General features: G+C 42.0%; 1 protein-coding gene across 7 annotated transcripts in view; it reads right to left on the bottom strand.

Moving 5' to 3' along the window:
- Positions 1 to 4,176: 4,176 nt before the first annotated feature.
- The window catches only part of TAF1A (TATA-box binding protein associated factor, RNA polymerase I subunit A), a 37,831-nt gene continuing 24,326 nt past the window's right edge, over positions 4,177 to 17,681 (bottom strand). For 5 of the 7 annotated variants that reach the window (XM_015061648.3, XM_027075012.2, XM_027075011.2 and 2 more), the window contains 4 exons: positions 16,654 to 16,720; positions 15,724 to 15,847; positions 14,512 to 14,666; positions 11,199 to 11,670 (listed from right to left, as the gene is read on the bottom strand). In XM_015061648.3, coding sequence (XP_014917134.3) covers positions 11,558 to 11,670; positions 14,512 to 14,666; positions 15,724 to 15,847; positions 16,654 to 16,720 — 459 coding nt within the window. In that variant the 3' untranslated portion in view covers positions 11,199 to 11,557. Of the gene's footprint in view, positions 4,246 to 11,198; positions 11,671 to 12,555; positions 14,426 to 14,511; positions 14,667 to 15,723; positions 15,848 to 16,653; positions 16,721 to 17,681 lie in introns of those variants that run through there. The other 2 variants (XM_027075009.2, XM_027075010.2) reach the window with 2 other exon arrangements.

The raw sequence follows: 17,681 nt of genomic DNA, 5'->3' as shown, positions 1-17,681 counted from the left end.
GTGATTCATTAAAACTGCTAAGAATTCCTGCAGTGGGGGTCTGGGGGGAGGGCAGGAAATTCACAATTTGTTTACAGTTTCTTCACAAGCTGGAGACCAGCACATATTATGTGGTCCCAGACGTCAGGCTATGAAAGGGCAAGATGCGAGAGTGGTCCTGTAGTGCTGGATGGCACCCACTGGACCTCGGGTGTGGATCTGGGAGGATAGGGGGGTCGGTAGGGGGAGGCAGGGGGAGCTTATGGTTCCTGTGATCCGGACAGCTCTATATTTGCCGTGGCTGGAAGAGAGGACATTCCATGAATCTTGGATCCACAGCAACGAGTAAGAAGAAAGGAGACAGTGACGGAAGCGGGGAGTGTGGCCTGGTACAAACAAGGAGTCGGCAAGGGCTGTTGGGACAGTGTCCTCGGGAGGCACACAACACCGGGGGTCTTTATTTTTGCCAAGTCCATACCTGCTCTCAGGGCACACTTCCCCACTTAGTTTATGTTTCAACATTAGCATTTAAGAATGTGTTGTGCTTTATACACGTTCTTGGCACATGACAGGCCTTTGATAAATATTTCTTAAATGACCGAAGGACATGGAGTCCCAAATTCACACGACCCCAAACCCAGACAGAGGCATGAACCGGGGCACAAGCCTGCAGAGGCATTAGGTTCTGAGTTCACTTTCCTTCTGGTACTTTCCACAATTCTCCGCTATCCTGAAATTTCCTCACTGGCAAAAAACTGCGCTTTGAAATACAGATGAAATCAAAGACTTTTCTTGGCCTGGATCCACTTCTAAGGAGGGATCCCACTCACCACTCCAAACAGCCTTTCCAGGATGTCAAGAGGGGATGAGCCTCAGTCTAACGGGTGTGTGTTCACAATGCTGTGGATTGTGAAGGCCCAAAATGGCATTTAAAATACAAACACACTACATCTCGGGGCACCTGGGTGGCTCAGTTGGTTAAGCATCCAACTTCGGCTCGGGACATGATCTTGAGGTTCGTGAGCTCGAGCCCCGCGTCGGGCTTTGTGCTGACAGCTCGGAGCCTGGAGCCTGCTTCGGATTCTGTGTCTCCCTCTCTCTCTGCCCCACCCCTGCTCATGCTCTGTCTCTCTCTCTCAAAAATAAATAAACATTAAAAAAAATAATAATAAATAAAATACATAAAAATAAAATACAAACACACGACATCTCTACAAGTAAGGGACAATTCAGGAGGGAGTGGTTAAGAATCATCAACAACACACCCCTGCTTTCCTGTCTGTACTGTTCAAGAGCATCCCTAGATGAATGCTGCTTTTTAAAACACAATACAGGGGCACCTGGGTGGCTCAGTCGGTTAAGCGGCCGACTTCAGCTCAGGTCACGATCTCACGGTCTGTGAGTTTGAGCCCCGCGTCGGGCTCTGGGCTGATGGCTTAGAGCCTGGAGCCTGCTTCCAATTCTGTGTCTCCCTCTCTCTCTGCCCCTCCCCCGTTCATGCTCTGTCTCTGTCTCAAAAATAAATAAAACGTTAAAAAAAATTAAAAAAAAAAACAACATAATACAGCATCCATGATTCATTGATGACTGTACTGTTTCCATGGGGTTGTTTGCTGAGAGGTTAGATAATGTCACCCTTCTGGAAGCCTTGGGTGGGAGGAGTAAAAAACACATGGACCGATTTCAGCCAGTGGATTCACACACCATGGCTTCTCAGAAATGGGAGGTAACAGTCTGACCCCACGAGGAGTAGGAATGAGTACATTCTCTCTTTCCACGTGGGACCTGAGAGTACTTCTGGATCTTTTATTGACATTTATGTCTCAGTTTTCCCTTTGCCACAAAAAAAAAAAAAAAAAAAAAAAATACTCAGTTTAAAAGGAATGCCTCCTTCTTGGAGAATAATTCTTTTTTAAAAAAAATGTTTGAGAGAGAGAAAGAGATCATGAGTGGGGGAGGCCGAGAGAGAGGAGACAGAGAATCCCAAGCAGGCTCTGTACTGTCAGCACAGAGCCCGGCTCCGAGGAGGAACTCACGAACTGTGAGGTCATGACCTGAGTTGAAATCAAGAGTTGGACACTTAATCACTGAGCCACCCAGGCGCCCTGGAAAATAATGCTTAATGGCTGTGTTTACAGAATTATAGCACAGTATTAAAAAAAAAAAAAAACAAAACCAGAAAACACAAAAACAAGGTGCTTAGGTGGCTCAGTCAGTTAAGCATCTGACTTCACCTCAGGTCATGACCTCATAGTTCGTGAGTTCGAGCCCCGCATGACACTCTGTGCTGACAGCATAGAACCTGGTTGGGATTCTCTCTGTCCCTCTCTCTGCCCCTCCCCCACTTGCTCACGCTCTCTCAAAATAAACAAACTTATATTTTAAAAAAAACAAGAAAACAGAGGCGCCTGGGTGGCTCAGTCAGTTAAGCGTCCAACTTCAGCTCAGGTCATGATCTCGCAGTCCGTGAGTTTCGGGCCCCGTGTCGGGCTCTGGGCTGATGGCTCAGAGCCTGGAGCCTGCTTCAGAATCTGTGTCTCCCTCTCTCTGCCCCTCCCCTGTTCATGCTCTGTCTCTCTCTGTCTCAAAAATAAAAGTTAAAAAAAAATATTAAAAAAAAAAACACAAGAAAACAAAAAACCTTGGACATAATAATTCCTATCTACCCAGGACATGTAAATCCAAATCAGATCTTACTGTTTTGGGCAAAGATGGATTTCAAAACTGACAGGGAGAGATTGGCTAGCAGGTCCCATCAGACACAGTGACAGCACAAATTTCTGATTATTAAAAGATGCAACATTTCAGATGGGACTACATAATATTTTAGACATAATAACATAATACAGGTGGTTATATAACTATACAGTTACTAATTTTACTATAGATATTTACCATCATGCACAAAGCATGATACTGAAAGAGAAACATTTAACAGAAAATGGATGCACGAAATGAACTTTTTCAAGGAGTTTATGCTCTGAGAAGAAAGGCTAAAATAAGAGTCCAAATAATCGTAGGCAGATGATATTCAGACAACAATAAGGAAGGAACAAACTGCCCGTAGGAATCCCAAGGAAGGAGAGGGGGCATCAGACTGGAGTGGCTAAGAAAATCCTAATGAAGATGGAACAGAGTATTCAGATGAAGTCCAGGTGGAGAAGAACAGAAAACCAAGTTTTGACTGTTAGGTGAGCTTAGGAGAAAAAAATCTAGAACTGCAAGCTGGGACCAGATTGTGTAGCAAAATCACTTTAGCTCCAACCTTGGAGGCAAACAGAACATTTTTAAAAATATTGTTATGCGGTCAGCTAGGGTTGCTGTAACAAAGTATCACAAACTGGGCAGCCTGAACCACAGAAATGTATTGTCTCACACTTCTGAATGCTGGAAGATGAGGTCAAGCTGTCAGCAGGGCTGGTTTTTCTCTGGGCTGTGAAGAATTTGTTTACAGGCAATCTTGTACCCTTGGCTCGAGGACACATCACCCCAATTTCTGTCTTTGTGTTCACATGGCATTCTCTGGGTGCATGTCTGTGTCCAAATGTTCCCCTTTTTATGAGGAAACCAGTCATTTTGGATTAGACCCACCCCAACGACCTTATTTTAACTTGATTATCTCTGTAAAGACCCGATCTCCAAACAAGGTCACATTCTGAAGGATTGGGTGTTAGGACTTGACCATATCCTTTTGGGGATACACGATTCAACCAAGAACAGCCACACACACACACACACACACACACACACACACACTTTCATATAGAAAGTGACTTTCTTTTTTTTAAGTTTATTTTTTTAGTAATCTCTACACCCAATGTGAGGCTCAAACTCATGACCCTGAGATCAAGAGTTGCATTTAAAAAAGCCATATTGAGAGGTTCAGGTCTGGTGTTCATTCTAGCATCATGTCATGGAACAGAAAAGAAAAAAATAGAAAAGGAAATGCTCTAGGGGCACTCTAGGGGCACTCTAGGGGCACCTGGGTGGCTTGGTCGGTTAAGCGTCTGACTCTTGAATTTCGGCTCAGGTCATGATCTCTTTGTGAGTTTGAGCCCTGCATCAGGCTCTGCACTGATGGCACAGAGCCTGCTTGGGATTCTCTCTCTCCCTCTCTCTCTCTACCCCTCTCCCGCTTGTCCCCGCTCTCTCTAAAATAAATAAACTTAAAAAAAAAATAGATGTTCTAGCCAGTACCTTCTCATGTAACTTTGTTTTCTCTCGAAGTTTATCTGTCTTCACAGCCACAGCCTAATTGCCTTCTCACTGTATGAAAACGAACAGGTGTGTTTGAGATTAAGGAAAGTATTAATAACTCTTCATTTGTATTATGCATTACAGTTCACAAAGTATTGTCTCCCACTTCATCTCATCTGATCGTCACAAAAATTCTGAGGTAAGCAGGGGAGATACTCTATCACGAACGTATAGACAAGTGAATTAAGTCTCAGAGAGGTTCCATGAAATACTTAGGGTCCGTCCTGCTTTGGGTGAATGGATGGCAGTAAAATTTAGGTGTTCTGAATTACAGCCCAGATCTTGTTCATTCCTTTATGATGATGTATCAAAACATGAAAAGTATAGCAATCACTTTAACTTGTTTTCTTCACTTAGAAAAATCTGTGTCAGACGCAGCCTGCCAGTTAAGGAGTATATTGACTGAATGAAGATCCAGGCACATCAATAAGAATGTGTGAATTCTTGGTATAGGCATAATAGGAGGTAATAAATAAACAACGGACAGTGGTGTCTCTCATCGTGGGGCTGACAAGGCGGAAACAAATTCAAGATCTGCCTCTAGGGGCGCCTGGGTGGCTCAGTCGGTTAAGTGGCCGACTTCAGCTCAGGTCATGATCCCGCGGTCTGGGGGTTCGAGCCCCGTGTCGGGCTCTGTGCTGACAGCTCGGAGCCTGGAGCCTGCTTCAGATTCTGTGTGTCCCTCACTCTCTGCCCCTTCCCTGCTCATGCTCTGTCTCTCTCTGTCTCTCAAAAATGAATAAACATTAAAAGAAACAAAATTTAAAATATATTCCTCTTTATATTTTTATTTTATGTATTCTTTAGAGAGAGTGTATGTGGGTGAGAGGGGTAGAGGAAGAGAGAGAATCTTAAGCAGTCTCCATGCTCAGCTTGGAACCTGATGCAGGGCTTGATCCTATGACCTGAGCCGAAATCAAGAGTTGGACACTGAACCAACTGAGCCACCCAGGTGCCCCTAAAATATAAATACTCTAATGCAATCCAGCAGATAAAGCCCTTGTGCTATAAATATGGATAAATAACTAGACCCCAAAAGGCTACACTTACCCCTTCATTAAAGAATGGTTGGACTGGTTTTGTGTTCGTTTTTTTGGTTTAATTTCCTTTGTTGTTGTTGTTGTTCATAATAATAAATGTTACCACTTATTGAGAAAACCAGTGCACCAAGACTCATGCTAAGCACTTTCTGCCTTTCTCAGATCACCCTGTTTTACAGAATAAACCTGAGGCTCAGTTAGGTGAGGTGCTTGGTTGAATCCAGACTTTCTGACTCCATAAAGCTAGTTGATTTTTTGGTTTTGTTTCTTTTTGGTAATAGTGTCACTGATAAAATTCACATGCCATACAATTCACTCGTTCAAAGTGCATGATTAAATGCTTTTTAGTATACTCGCAGAGTGAATTCTGCAACCATGATCCCAAAGGAACCCTGTACCCACCCCTCCGGCTATCACTTCCGCCTCATCTTCTCATCCACCCCCCTCTCCTCGCCCTAGGCAATCTCTAGTCTACTTTCTCCATTTCTGTAGACTTGCTTACTCTGGACATTTCGTATAAATGGAATCAGATACTGTAGGGTCCTTTTCATTTTTTACAGTAGCCCCAAGTGCACAAAATGGGATAAACCACAACCTGTGGCTCATCATGCACTGTCAGTATTAGTCCACGGAGAGCCTGCCACTTAATTAAAAAACTAGACCATTAACAATAATTTATGTCCCTTAACGATGAGCTGTTCCTCCATCCTTTCCCTCTGCCCTCCCATTCAGAGGTAACCACTCTGCATGGGAGTTTTGTTTATCATTCTCTTGTTTTTTGTTTTTTGGTTTTTTTTTTTATATATGTAGCTTCATCACAAGCTATATATATTTATAAGCATTTTAGTTTAGTTGCACTTTAGAGTTTGAACTCTATGTAGTCATGAAGTCGTACACAGGGACACGTTTCTTTCACTATGTTACGGGGTTCCCTCTACATTGGTGTATAAATCTACAGTTTATTCATTTTTCCTTGTGCGACTATCACAATTTATCCGCTCTCATGCCACTAAGCATTTGTGGGTTTTTTCTAGTATTCCCAGTCTGTTGGTGCACACGTACAAGCATTTCTTGAGTAAACACTCAAGAATAGTATTGGTAAATGGTACCAAAAAAATCCAACCTATTTCTTGTATTTTATTCCCCATCATCTTAATTTTTGCTAATTGAGTGGGTCTGAACTGGAATTCCACTATGCTCTTGATTTGCATTTCTCGGACTTAGGTGTTTGTGGTCCATGTTTACCTTCTGTGAAATACTTGTTCATGTGTTTTGTCCATTTTTTTCTATTGGGCTCTTTCTCCTGTTCTTATTGATCTGAATTTATTTTAATCCTGTCAGTTTATGTGTTGCAAATACCTTCTTGTTTTTTTAAGATTTTATTTATTATTTTTTCATTATTTTTTAAATAATTTTTTATGTTTATTTATTTTGAGAGAGAGAGAGAGAGAGACAGCACGAGCAAGAGTGGAGAGGGGCAGAGAGAGAAGAAGAGAGAGAATCCCAAGCAGGCTCCATGCTGTCAACACAGAGCCCAGTGCACGGCTCAATCTTGAGAACACCCAAGCAACTGGGCCACACAGGTACCCCTTTAACATTTTATTTTTCAGTAATCTCTGCACCCAGTGTAGAACTTGAACTCACAATCCTGAGATCAAGAGTCACACGCTCTACCAACTGAGCCACCCAGATACCCCACAAATCTAACAGACTACATTTAATTTTCTTAAAGGTATCATTTGACAGGCAAAAGGTCCTAATTTTAGTTTAGTTATTTTGCCTGTCATCTACTCTAGATCAACTATATGAGGAACTGTTTCTCAGGCAGTGGACAACAGACAGCACAAGACCGGGATTACCGAAGAAGTGGAACTCATAAACTAAGTTCTACACAGTCTGACTTCTCCACCTTGGAACAACCTCTCCTGAACAGAGCACTGGGCCGGAGTCCCAAGCAAAGCACGGCAGTCCCGCTAAGCCAGTGAGCCGGAGATCAGAGCTGGGGGCAGCTGAGCAAGGAGGGAACTGTGCGGTGGACTGCGTATCCTCAAAAGTGTGTGAAGCCCTTGAGTCCGTGGTTGATGGCTGCACTGTCCATAGACTGAAAGATGGGTGTATTTTAGCAGAAAGCATGAACTCAACTATTGCACAATTTCTGTATTTCAGAGGCTTTTAAGAGAAAACAAGACTTTAAATTATCTTTATTTAGTTCCTGTTATCTGCTGTCTAAAATCGTCATGATGGGTGTTCACTTAAGATTTGTTAAGTATTGGGGCGCCTGGGTGGCTGTCGGTTGAGCTTCCGACTTCAGCTCAGGTCATGATCTCACGGTTTGTGAGTTCGAGCCCCGCGTCGGGCTCTGTGCTGACAGCTCGGAGCCTGGAGCCTGCTTCAGATTCCATGTCTCCTTCTCTCTCTGCCCCTCCCCTGCTTGTACTCTGTCTCTCAAAAACCAAAAATAAATTAAAAAAAATACAAATAATAGATTTGTTAAGTATTCATTATTATCCTAGGCATTGGTTATATTTTTCATTCTTCATAGCAATCCACTGAGAGAAATCCTACTATCTCTCAACTACAGGTAAAGAAACTATGAAAGCTCAGTAATTTGTCCAAGAAGTCACAGAACTACCTAATGATAAACCCAGAAGTCAAAACTAAGTCTCCCGAGGCCCCTACCCTGGGCACAGGAGCCCCAAGATACTATTTCCCACACAACAGGCACACTAAGTCAATAGCTTTCATGAATTTCCATTCAGTTCTACTCAACATTTATTTCTTTAACGTTTATTTATATTTATTTTCGAGGGTAGGGAGGGGTGGAAACAGAAAGAGAGACCATCCCAAGCAGGCTCTGCACTGGCAGCACAGAGCCCTATGAGGGGCTCAAAGTCACAAACCGTGAGATCACGACCTGAGCTGGAATCAAGAATCGAACGTTCAACTGACCGAGCCATCCAGGTGCCCCTTCTATTCAATATTTAATGCGTTAGAAATTCTGTTGAGGGTTGCCGATAAAAGATTATTAAGTTCAGATAATGTACTATTAAGAAGGACAGGGACGCCTGGGTGGCTCAGTCGGTTAAACGTCCAACTTTGGCTCAGGTGATGATCTCACAGTTCGTGAGTTCAAGCCCCATGTCGGGCTCTGTGCTGACAGCTCAGAGCCTGGAGCCTGCTTCGGATTCTGTGTCCACCACCCCACCCGGCCTCTCCCCTGTTCGCGCTCTCTCTCTCTCTCAAAAGTTAACTAAATGTTAATAAAAAAAATGTACAAAGATAACATAACAATGTAATGATTTGAGAAGAGGCTGTGAGGGACCAGTGAGGACACAGAGGGGAGACTGACCTACCAAGCCCGGCAGAGGATGGGCTTTGCTGGAGCTGCTAGGCTCTGGGTTGCGAATCCCCTCTACTCTTTTCCTTGCTGCCTAGCTCAGGGCTCTGCGGGTCACAAACACTGACGGAACTGGGAGGCAGTACACGCAGTACAGATAGAGCACGTGCTCTCTGGAACCGCAGTGGCCAGGTTAGGGTCCTGGTGCCACCATCTATGAGCTGTGACTTTGTGCAAGTCACTTAACCTCTGAGACCCCCCTTCCTTCCTGGGTAAAACAGGAATAACTCGTAAGATTGTGGGGACAGAAAGACATCATGTAAAGCCCAAAGTGCTTGATAAATTTTAGCCATTATTATTCATGAAACTGACTATAGTGGACCTAAAAATCACAGTAGATTCACACCGCTCTTACTGCATCGTGCAATATGATCATCGGGCATGAAAACCCTAGCAAGTTAAGCTCTGTGTGGAAACCAAGAACCAAGTCTACTCGTTTCTCTTGCATTCCCACCTCCATTTGCCAGAGATCATGAGAACCTGTAAATCCTACTTAACAGCTTTTGACTAAAGTTTCAGAGAGGAGATGCCCTGACAATCTCGGCCTGAGCTTTGAGACCTTGCCCGAGTCATCCGGGCATTTCGTTCCTGTAGGGCTGACCTTCCACAGAAGGGTGGGTCTCCAACCCACTCGCCAGCCCCCAGTAGTAAAGCTGGTCCTACACATGTGGTTGCTTGAACTTGGTTTATGTTGGTCTGTGGGGCACCTACGTGTTTCACATGTATATTATAAGGATGAATATTTATTGAGTCATCTTACTAAGTATAAAATATTGAACCAAGTTACTGACAAGGGATAATTTGTGCTATTTTCTTGCAGATGGTTTAAATTTTCTTTTTAATTTTTTTTTTAATGTTTGTTTTTGTGAGAGAGAGAGAGAGAGAGAGAGAAAGAATGTGGACACACAAGTGGGGGAGGAGCAGAGAGAGCGAGACACAGAATCTGATGCAGGCTCCAGGCTGTCAGCACAGAGCCTGATGTGGGGCTTGAACTCATGAACCATGAGATCATGACCTGAGCTGAAGTCACACACTTAACTGACTGAGCTACCCAGGAGACCCTTGCAGATGGTTTAAAGCCAGTGGGGAAAATGTGAGGTTTGCCATCTAAATACTGGGCTTGTTCTAAAGTTAGTGAGCCCTTCACCTCACGCCAGTCAGAATGGCCAAAATGAACAAATCAGGAGACTATAGATGCTGGAGAGGATGTGGAGAAACGGGAACCCTCTTGCACTGTTTGTGGGAATGCACATTGGTGCAGCCGCTCTGGAAAGCAGTGTGGAGGTTCCTCAGAAAATTAAAAATAGACCTACCCTATGACCCAGCAATAGCACTGCTAGGAATTTATCCAAGGGATACAGGAGTACTGATGCATAGGGGCACTTGTACCCCAATGTTCATAGCAGCACTCTCAACAATAGCCAAATTATGGAAAGAGCCTAAATGTCCATCAACTGATGAATGGATAAAGAAATTGTGGTTTATATACACAATGGAATACTACGTGGCAATGAGAAAAAATGAAATATGGCCTTTTGTAGCAACGTGGATGGAACTGGAGAGTGTGATGCTAAGTGAAATAAGCCATACAGAGAAAGACAGATACCATATGGTTTCACTCTTATGTGGATCCTGAGAAACTTAACAGGAACCCATGGGGGAGGGGGAGGAAAAAAGAAAAAAAAAAAAAAAAAAAAGAGGTTAGAGTGGGAGAGAGCCAAAGCATAAGAGACTGTTAAAAACTGAGAACAAACTGAGGGTTGATGGGGGGTGGGAGGGAGGAGAGGGTGGGTGATGGGTATTGAGGAGGACACCTTTGGGATGAGCACTAGGTGTTGTATGGAAACCAATTTGACAATAAATTTCATATATTAAAAAAAAAAATAGCTTCACCTAAAAAATAAAAAAAAATAAAATATTAAAATAAAAAAAAAATAAAGTTAGTGAGCCTTCAAGGAACTCAAATACAAGTTATCTGAACCGTAAATGTGTAAGAGCTGAGACAGTTTCGAAGAAGCACTCACTCTACCAGTTACCACAACATATTACATAAAGCGCCAGCTCCTGTTCCAGGAACGCTGTTCTTGGCTTCTGAGCCAAGCTTTCCTGTTGGGCTGTGTGACCCTGGGATACCATCTCACTGGCAGATTCTTCTCCACTGTCCAGCTGCCTACTGCCACATCCCCGTTTCCAAGAGAAAGGTCAGGGACACAGGAGTTCCAAAGCATGTCTCAGATTACTGTGCTTGGCAAAACAACAACAGACTAGAGCCCTTTGAAGTCAGGCCAACCCTCTACCCGCTCTGACCCAAATCAGTCTTCTAGAGTCAAAGGTAGCTCTCTTGTCAGAAGGTCACTTAGCCCCAAGCCCCCATGTCTTAATACCCCCAAAACAAAGAGAATTCCTTTCCTAAATCCTTCTCTGTTTCCAAAATTCCTCAAGAGAACTCATGACCAATATATTCCTTATGATGGTAAACCTAATGTGGATCGTTTAGAAACTCCAAGAATAGAAATCCACTTAACAACACTGCAAGTTATGTTTTATTATACAACAGTCAGAAGGAAATTATCTGCAGACAGCAATAACTGCCATAGACCTGTATTCTCTAATTAAACAAATATATTTCTTATTTGAAGGTTTATTTCTTAATAAATATTATATTTAATGGTACAAAAAAGAAAAATATGCTATTTACAAAGAACAAAAGCAGCGAGGCTGTTTCTTTTTTAGCTATAATTACAATAAAAGAAAATACAGAAATACAGAAAATATAGAAAAATATAAAAATATAAACTACATCATACATATGCCAATTAAATACATTAACACCTACCGAGCTACTATTCTGTAGCTACTCATCTTAAATAACTAATATTCAGTATCAGAGTCCTGGGTTTACAATACTGTGTTTTTTCACAGATTTCCTTATCCGCCTTATTTTTTTCCTTAAGACTTGATGATCTTGTTTGCAAATATACCGGAAGTATCTACAACCTACAACAAAAAAAAACAAACGAAGCAAAATCAACAGAGTTTTAATACTTATCCAATTCTTCAAGTATATTTCCACATTTTGAAAATTTTGCTTCAACTCTGGCATACTAACAATTATGAAAATAAGATGGCTTTGTATTATCTATACCAAGGTATCCTGAGCACATTCTAAGAGCTATGACCAGTGAAACGCACACTTTCTACATATGAAAACGTTTCTGATTGGTTGCTAATTAAAGCACATACTTTAGCTGGTTCCACCCTGCCTCCCAAGCCCCAGTTAAGGTGATATGCATATTATACATATATTCACATATTAAATGAGACTTCGCCAAAAGCAAATTACTACAAATTCTCTTTCAACGTCAGCTTGTAAAACAGTGGAAGAGGCATCTGTAACAAAACAAAGGTTCTCTGTAAGAAAACCTTGATGTGAAGGATTAAAATAAACTCCTCACAGGTCAGAGGAGATGAGAACTTAGCCAGCCGTTCTAGCCATCCAGAGAGCAGCTGGATGGTGATGGGGCAGCTCTGACAAAGGTCTTTTCACAGTCTGACAATGCCATCGGTTCACTGGTCAAGTATTTCAAACATGAATCAAATTTCTATTAAAAAAAACTAGACTGGGTGCGTCTGGATGAATGTCTAAATCTTTCTTTCTTTCTTTCTTTCTTTCTTTCTTTCTTTCCTTCTCTCTCTCTCTCTTTCTCTCTCTCTCTCTTTCTCTCTCTCTCTTTCTCTCTCTCTCTCTCTCTCTCTTTCTCTCTTTCTTTCTCTCTCTCTTTCTCTCTCTCTCTCCTCTCTCTTTCTCTCTTTCTTTCTTTCCTTCTCGCTCGCTCTCCCTCTTTTTCTCTCTCTCTCCCTCTCTCCCTCAGCCCCTCTCCTCGACTCACGCTTTCTCTTCAAAAAAATAAAAATGTAAACTGGATATTTTAAGAGATTTTTTAGGGGCACCTGGGTGGCGCAGTTGGTTAAGCGTCTGACTCTTGATCTCGGCTGAGGTCATGACCTCACAGTTCGTGAGTTCAAGACCCGTGTCAGGCTACACATTGACAGTGCAGAGCCTGCTTGGTATTCTCTCTCTCCTCTCTCTCTGCCCCTCCCCGACTCCCTTTCTCTCTCTCAAAATAAATAAACCTTAAAGAAGAGAATTTTTTTTATATTTGATGAGTGAGACCATAAATCACATAAGAACTAATTTCATTATAGTCTCACCATACATTCATCTTCTCTGGGAAATTGCTAGGATATATACTGTACCTACAGTAACCATTATCCCTGGAATAGTATGCCAGAATTACTAACATTTTATTAGCTAGAAAGCAGTGCTGTGATGTTAATGTAATAATCTGTATTTCCAAACACATCTACCACTTTAGCAAAAACAAAATACTTTGTACACAGATTTCTGCTCCCATCTAGAATATAGAAAGATAGAAAGAACTCTGATCTCACCCTAACACAGAGAAAAAGCCAAATAACCCACAAACTCCTTCCTCCACCAGAAGACATATAGTCACAAGGACAAAGGGCCTGGCTTGCCTTACCAGAGCATGGGAGAAAGGGCAGCTACCGGACCCTGCTCACAGCATGAAGTAAAGGCAGATCGTGACCAGAATTTGAATCCTGTGATAGAATGGGGGTAACCAGAGCACGGACAAAACCCAGCTCAACTCCTGAACAGACTGACTCAACCCCCACACTAACACCGGAAAAAAGAAATATACCCATTTTCAGGCATGATTATGCCTGATAGTCACAGAGCACTTTTGAATTTATAAAGCACTTTGATGTGACGCTCACTTGATGCTTACAACAATCCCGTAGGCAGCATGGACAGGTGTTAGGAAGCCCACTCAGAGAGAGGGTCCCAAAGGTTAACTGTTTGATCTAAGTGACAGGAAAAGGTGACAGACTGGAAAATCAGTCCAGACTCGGCTCAAACACAGACACCTTTAGATATCTGTACTACATGCCTCTATGCTCATAAGGAAGTAGAAATCTCAGTCTGAATCACATTTCTGTTCCTTGGCATCAGTGTGTTAAGACAGAAATCTTACAGTTGTTTTCCTATTTATTTGTCCTTTTCCTCTTAGGAACCAGCATTTCATTCACCCTCGTAATCATCTGAAACACTCACTGAGAATACTAATTCCAAAATAAAACCAACGATCTCACAACCGAGCTGAAGAATCTCTTTAGGATACCCTGAACTCTCTAGCAACAGACTGCTTACTCATGGACACGGGTGACACTCACTCTTTCTCTGACCTACAGTTTCCCTGCTCCATTGGCACCGAGCGCTGAGAGTTTTAACAGCCAGCATGTTCCACGAAGAAAAGACCAATTTCCCTTTCTTTAAGAGGATTTTTAAATAAGTTAATAGGAGGTATACTCTTTTTACGGGAGAAATGTTCCCTCCGAACCGGAACAGGTAAGTAAGTATAATGCGGAGCTATTACCAAACAATAAGGTCAGCAAAGAATCTTTTTCTAATACTGTCAAGTGGACAATGTCAGTAAACTTTCTATGCGGTTGTTGTGGAAACAGTCTGCATCCTCTATCTTAACTGGCCCCCAAAGATACGCAAATTACAGCATAAAAAGCAAGCACCGCAATCAACAAGATGACATCAGTTTCCAGTCCACGGACAGTCCTTACAAGCAGATCACCTGGCCCCAACTCAAGGTTCATTTTTCCATTCACCAGTTATCCTCTCCAGCATCTAATGTCCTTGGGCACTGTACCAAGTAAGCTGTGACACAAATGAATGGTCACACTTTGTCATTTAAAAATCGTCCAAAAGCTACGTCTACCTAAGAAGGGAACAAAACCCCATACCTTTTCCTAACAGTATTCCAGCTACCAAAGCCTTCTCACAAGCCAAAGCTACATCCTCTTTCCAATCGCTTTTTGCCCAAAAGGAGCTGAAGTGAAAGCTAGGCCACCAGGTTTTCCTGGAGTTCCACTCTTCTTGGACCCAGGCAAGGTGGTTCCTGGAAAAGAAAAATGTCAAAAGAGAAGGTCAGTGATGGAGATGCACCTGTCCTGGCAGAATATGAACTTAAGAAGAGTCTGTGGAAGGGAGCCTGGGTGGCTCAGTCGGTTAAGTATCTGACTTCAGCTCAGGTCATGATCTCACGGCGCGTGGGTTCCAGCCCCACGTTGGGCTCTGCACTGACAGCATGGCACCTTCTTGGGATTCTCTCTCTTTCTCTCTCTCTGCCCTGCCATGACTTGCAGTGCTCTCTCAAAAATAAATAAACACTTTAAAAAAATGACAAGGGCCACTCCTTCTTTTCTCAAAATGGTATTATGATCAGAGGGATAGTTTTAGATATCCAGCTCACAATGGACTTAACGAACATCTGCTGAATGGATAACTGACGATGATCTTATGAGGCCCTAAAAAGCCCCACAAAAAATTATTGAAAACCAGCTGGGAGAAAAGCAGTTTCCATGTGATCTTACAAGACGATGACACACAGATCACCAAGAGCTTTACAAACAGCCTGGCGGAGAGTGGGGATGACCCCTTTTTGTCATCATTTCCAACTTGAAAACACGCACATTCTTTAGTACTGCAGTGGTAAGGTACAGTACTTATTTGGACACAATAAAAGAAATCTTTTTTTCTTTTAATGTTTGTTTGTGAGACAGAGAGAGAGACAGAGCATGAGTGGGGGAGGGGCAGAGAGAGAGGGAGACACAGAATCCAAAGCAGGCTCCAGGCTCTGAGCTGTCAGCACAGAGCCCGATGTGGGACTCAAACCCATGAACCATGAGATCATGACCTGAGCCAAAGTTGGACGCTTAACCGACTCAGCCACCCGGGTGTCCCCATAAAAAAATCTTAATAGAACTTTTTTATGTCTTACCTGTGACCTTATTTCCTTGCTTCTGATGTACCCAGAAGAAACAACTGAAGATACAATTCAAGAAATCAAAAAGCACAAGCAAAGAATGACATTTAAACATTGACAGACATCAGCTACAATACTGGGAAATTTTACTGATGCTGAGCCAGTAATAAATACTGCTTCTTTTACTTACCCCATTAAAGTTTGTCTCAGATATTTTGCCAAATATTTCCAAGCAGTTATATTTTTAGTGCATCCAGCAAAATCTAAGACTCCAAATAATACTTCCAGCCCAAGTTTATGGTGGTCTTTTTTTTCTGCAATGGTCACAACAATTAGAGTTTACACAAGATACTGAAGTGCACAAAGCTAAAAATATATATTCAGTTGATAAAATATTACTGAATTGTAAGCCTTCTAGTTTGGTTAACAGTTTAAAATAATTCATTCTGTTCATACTCTCCTGTGATAAATCTGAAATATTCAATAATTCACTAATTTCGTCTTTGCTAATGAAGTCAGAGTGGTGAGTCTGATTTCTAAATGAGCTATACTTTACTGAGAACATTAAAGCGCCTGCCCTATGTAGGCATTTTATATATGTTCTCTTCTAACAGGAGAGGGACTGACACAGTCCCAGTACCTATTGGACTTAAGCTGATTTCCTTCTATGAAGAAGTTATGTTCTGGGGCGCCTGGCTGGCTCACGACTCTTGATCTCAGGGTCATGAGGTCAAGCCCCGTGCTGGGCATGGAACCTACTTAAAAAAAAAAAAAAAATGTTCTTTTCTATACCGAGCTAAAATGCAACAGAGATTAAATGAGATGAATTATACTGCAGCCATTTCTCTTGTGCTAAATATTGCCTCATATTCTACAGCAGGGGTCAGAAAACTTTTCCTAATAAAGGGACAGTAAATATTTAAGCTTTGTGAATGATACGGTCTATGTCACAACTACACAGCTCTGCTGTTGTAGTGCAAAAGCAGCCACAGACAACACATAAATGCTCCAAAAGAACCTGATTTATAAAAACAGATTAGGGGTAGATTTGGCCCATGGGCCATAGTTTGCTAGTCTACAGCTTATCTGCACATGGAGATACAAAATAAAAATTATTTACCTGATTTTTTCAGTAATCTATGGAATTCTAACATGAGTTTATGAGATGGTACAATCTGATACAAAATCTGGAAGAAAAAAATAATCTTGTAAATTTTACACGTGATAACAACATTCCTCAAATTTCAGCTTAGTTTCAAATAAGGTCCTTATTGCCTAATATGCCCTCAGTAAATGAATCAAGGATTTAAAACATGTTTTGTTCTTGTCCAGTTTCAATTTGGGTATAGAAAGGTGTTCTATGTAAAGCTATTTTTAAAAATCCCTGTCGGGGCGCCTGGGTGGCTCAGGTGGTTAAGCGTCCAACTTCGGCTCAGGTTGTGATTTCGCAGTTCGTGAGTTTGAGCCCTGCATTGGGCTCTACTGACAGCTCAGAGCCTGGAGCCTGTTTCAGATTCTGTGTCTCCCTCTCTGTCTGCCCCTCCCCCACTCACGCTCTGTCTCTCTCTCTCTCTCAAAAATAAATACACGTTAAAAATTTTTTTTAATAAAAATTTTTAAAAAATAATAAAAATGCATTTAAAATGGTCAATTCTGTATTATATATATTTTACCATTAAAAAAAATTTTAAGCAATATCCTATACAGTAACAACCCCAAACATCAAACAGGGATAAATTTAACAAAATATATACAATAAAAACTATAAAACATTTCATAGGGAAACAAAAGACCTAAATGAATGGAAAGACATACGATGTTCACAATTTGGCAACCTCCATACTGTTAAAATGTAAATTTTCTCAGAATTGATCTACAGATTGAAAATCAAAGCAAGACAATTTCTAGCACTAGACAAGCTGATTTAAAAATGTATATGGAGGGGCGCCTGGGCGGCTCATTTGGTTGAGCATCCGACTCTTGGTCTCAGCTCAGATCATGATCTCACAGTTTGTGGGACTGAGCCCTGTGTTGGGCTCTGCACTGAGGAGCCTGCTTAGGATTCTCTCTCTCTCTCTCTCTCTCTCTCTCTCTCTCTCTCTCTCTATGCCCCTCCCCTGCTCATGGTATCCCTCTCTCTCTTTCAAA

The sequence above is a fragment of the Acinonyx jubatus genome, chromosome E4, assembly GCF_027475565.1.
Source record: "Acinonyx jubatus isolate Ajub_Pintada_27869175 chromosome E4, VMU_Ajub_asm_v1.0, whole genome shotgun sequence".
NCBI lineage: Eukaryota > Metazoa > Chordata > Mammalia > Carnivora > Felidae > Acinonyx > Acinonyx jubatus.
This window is presented reverse-complemented; position numbering and strand designations above follow the sequence as displayed.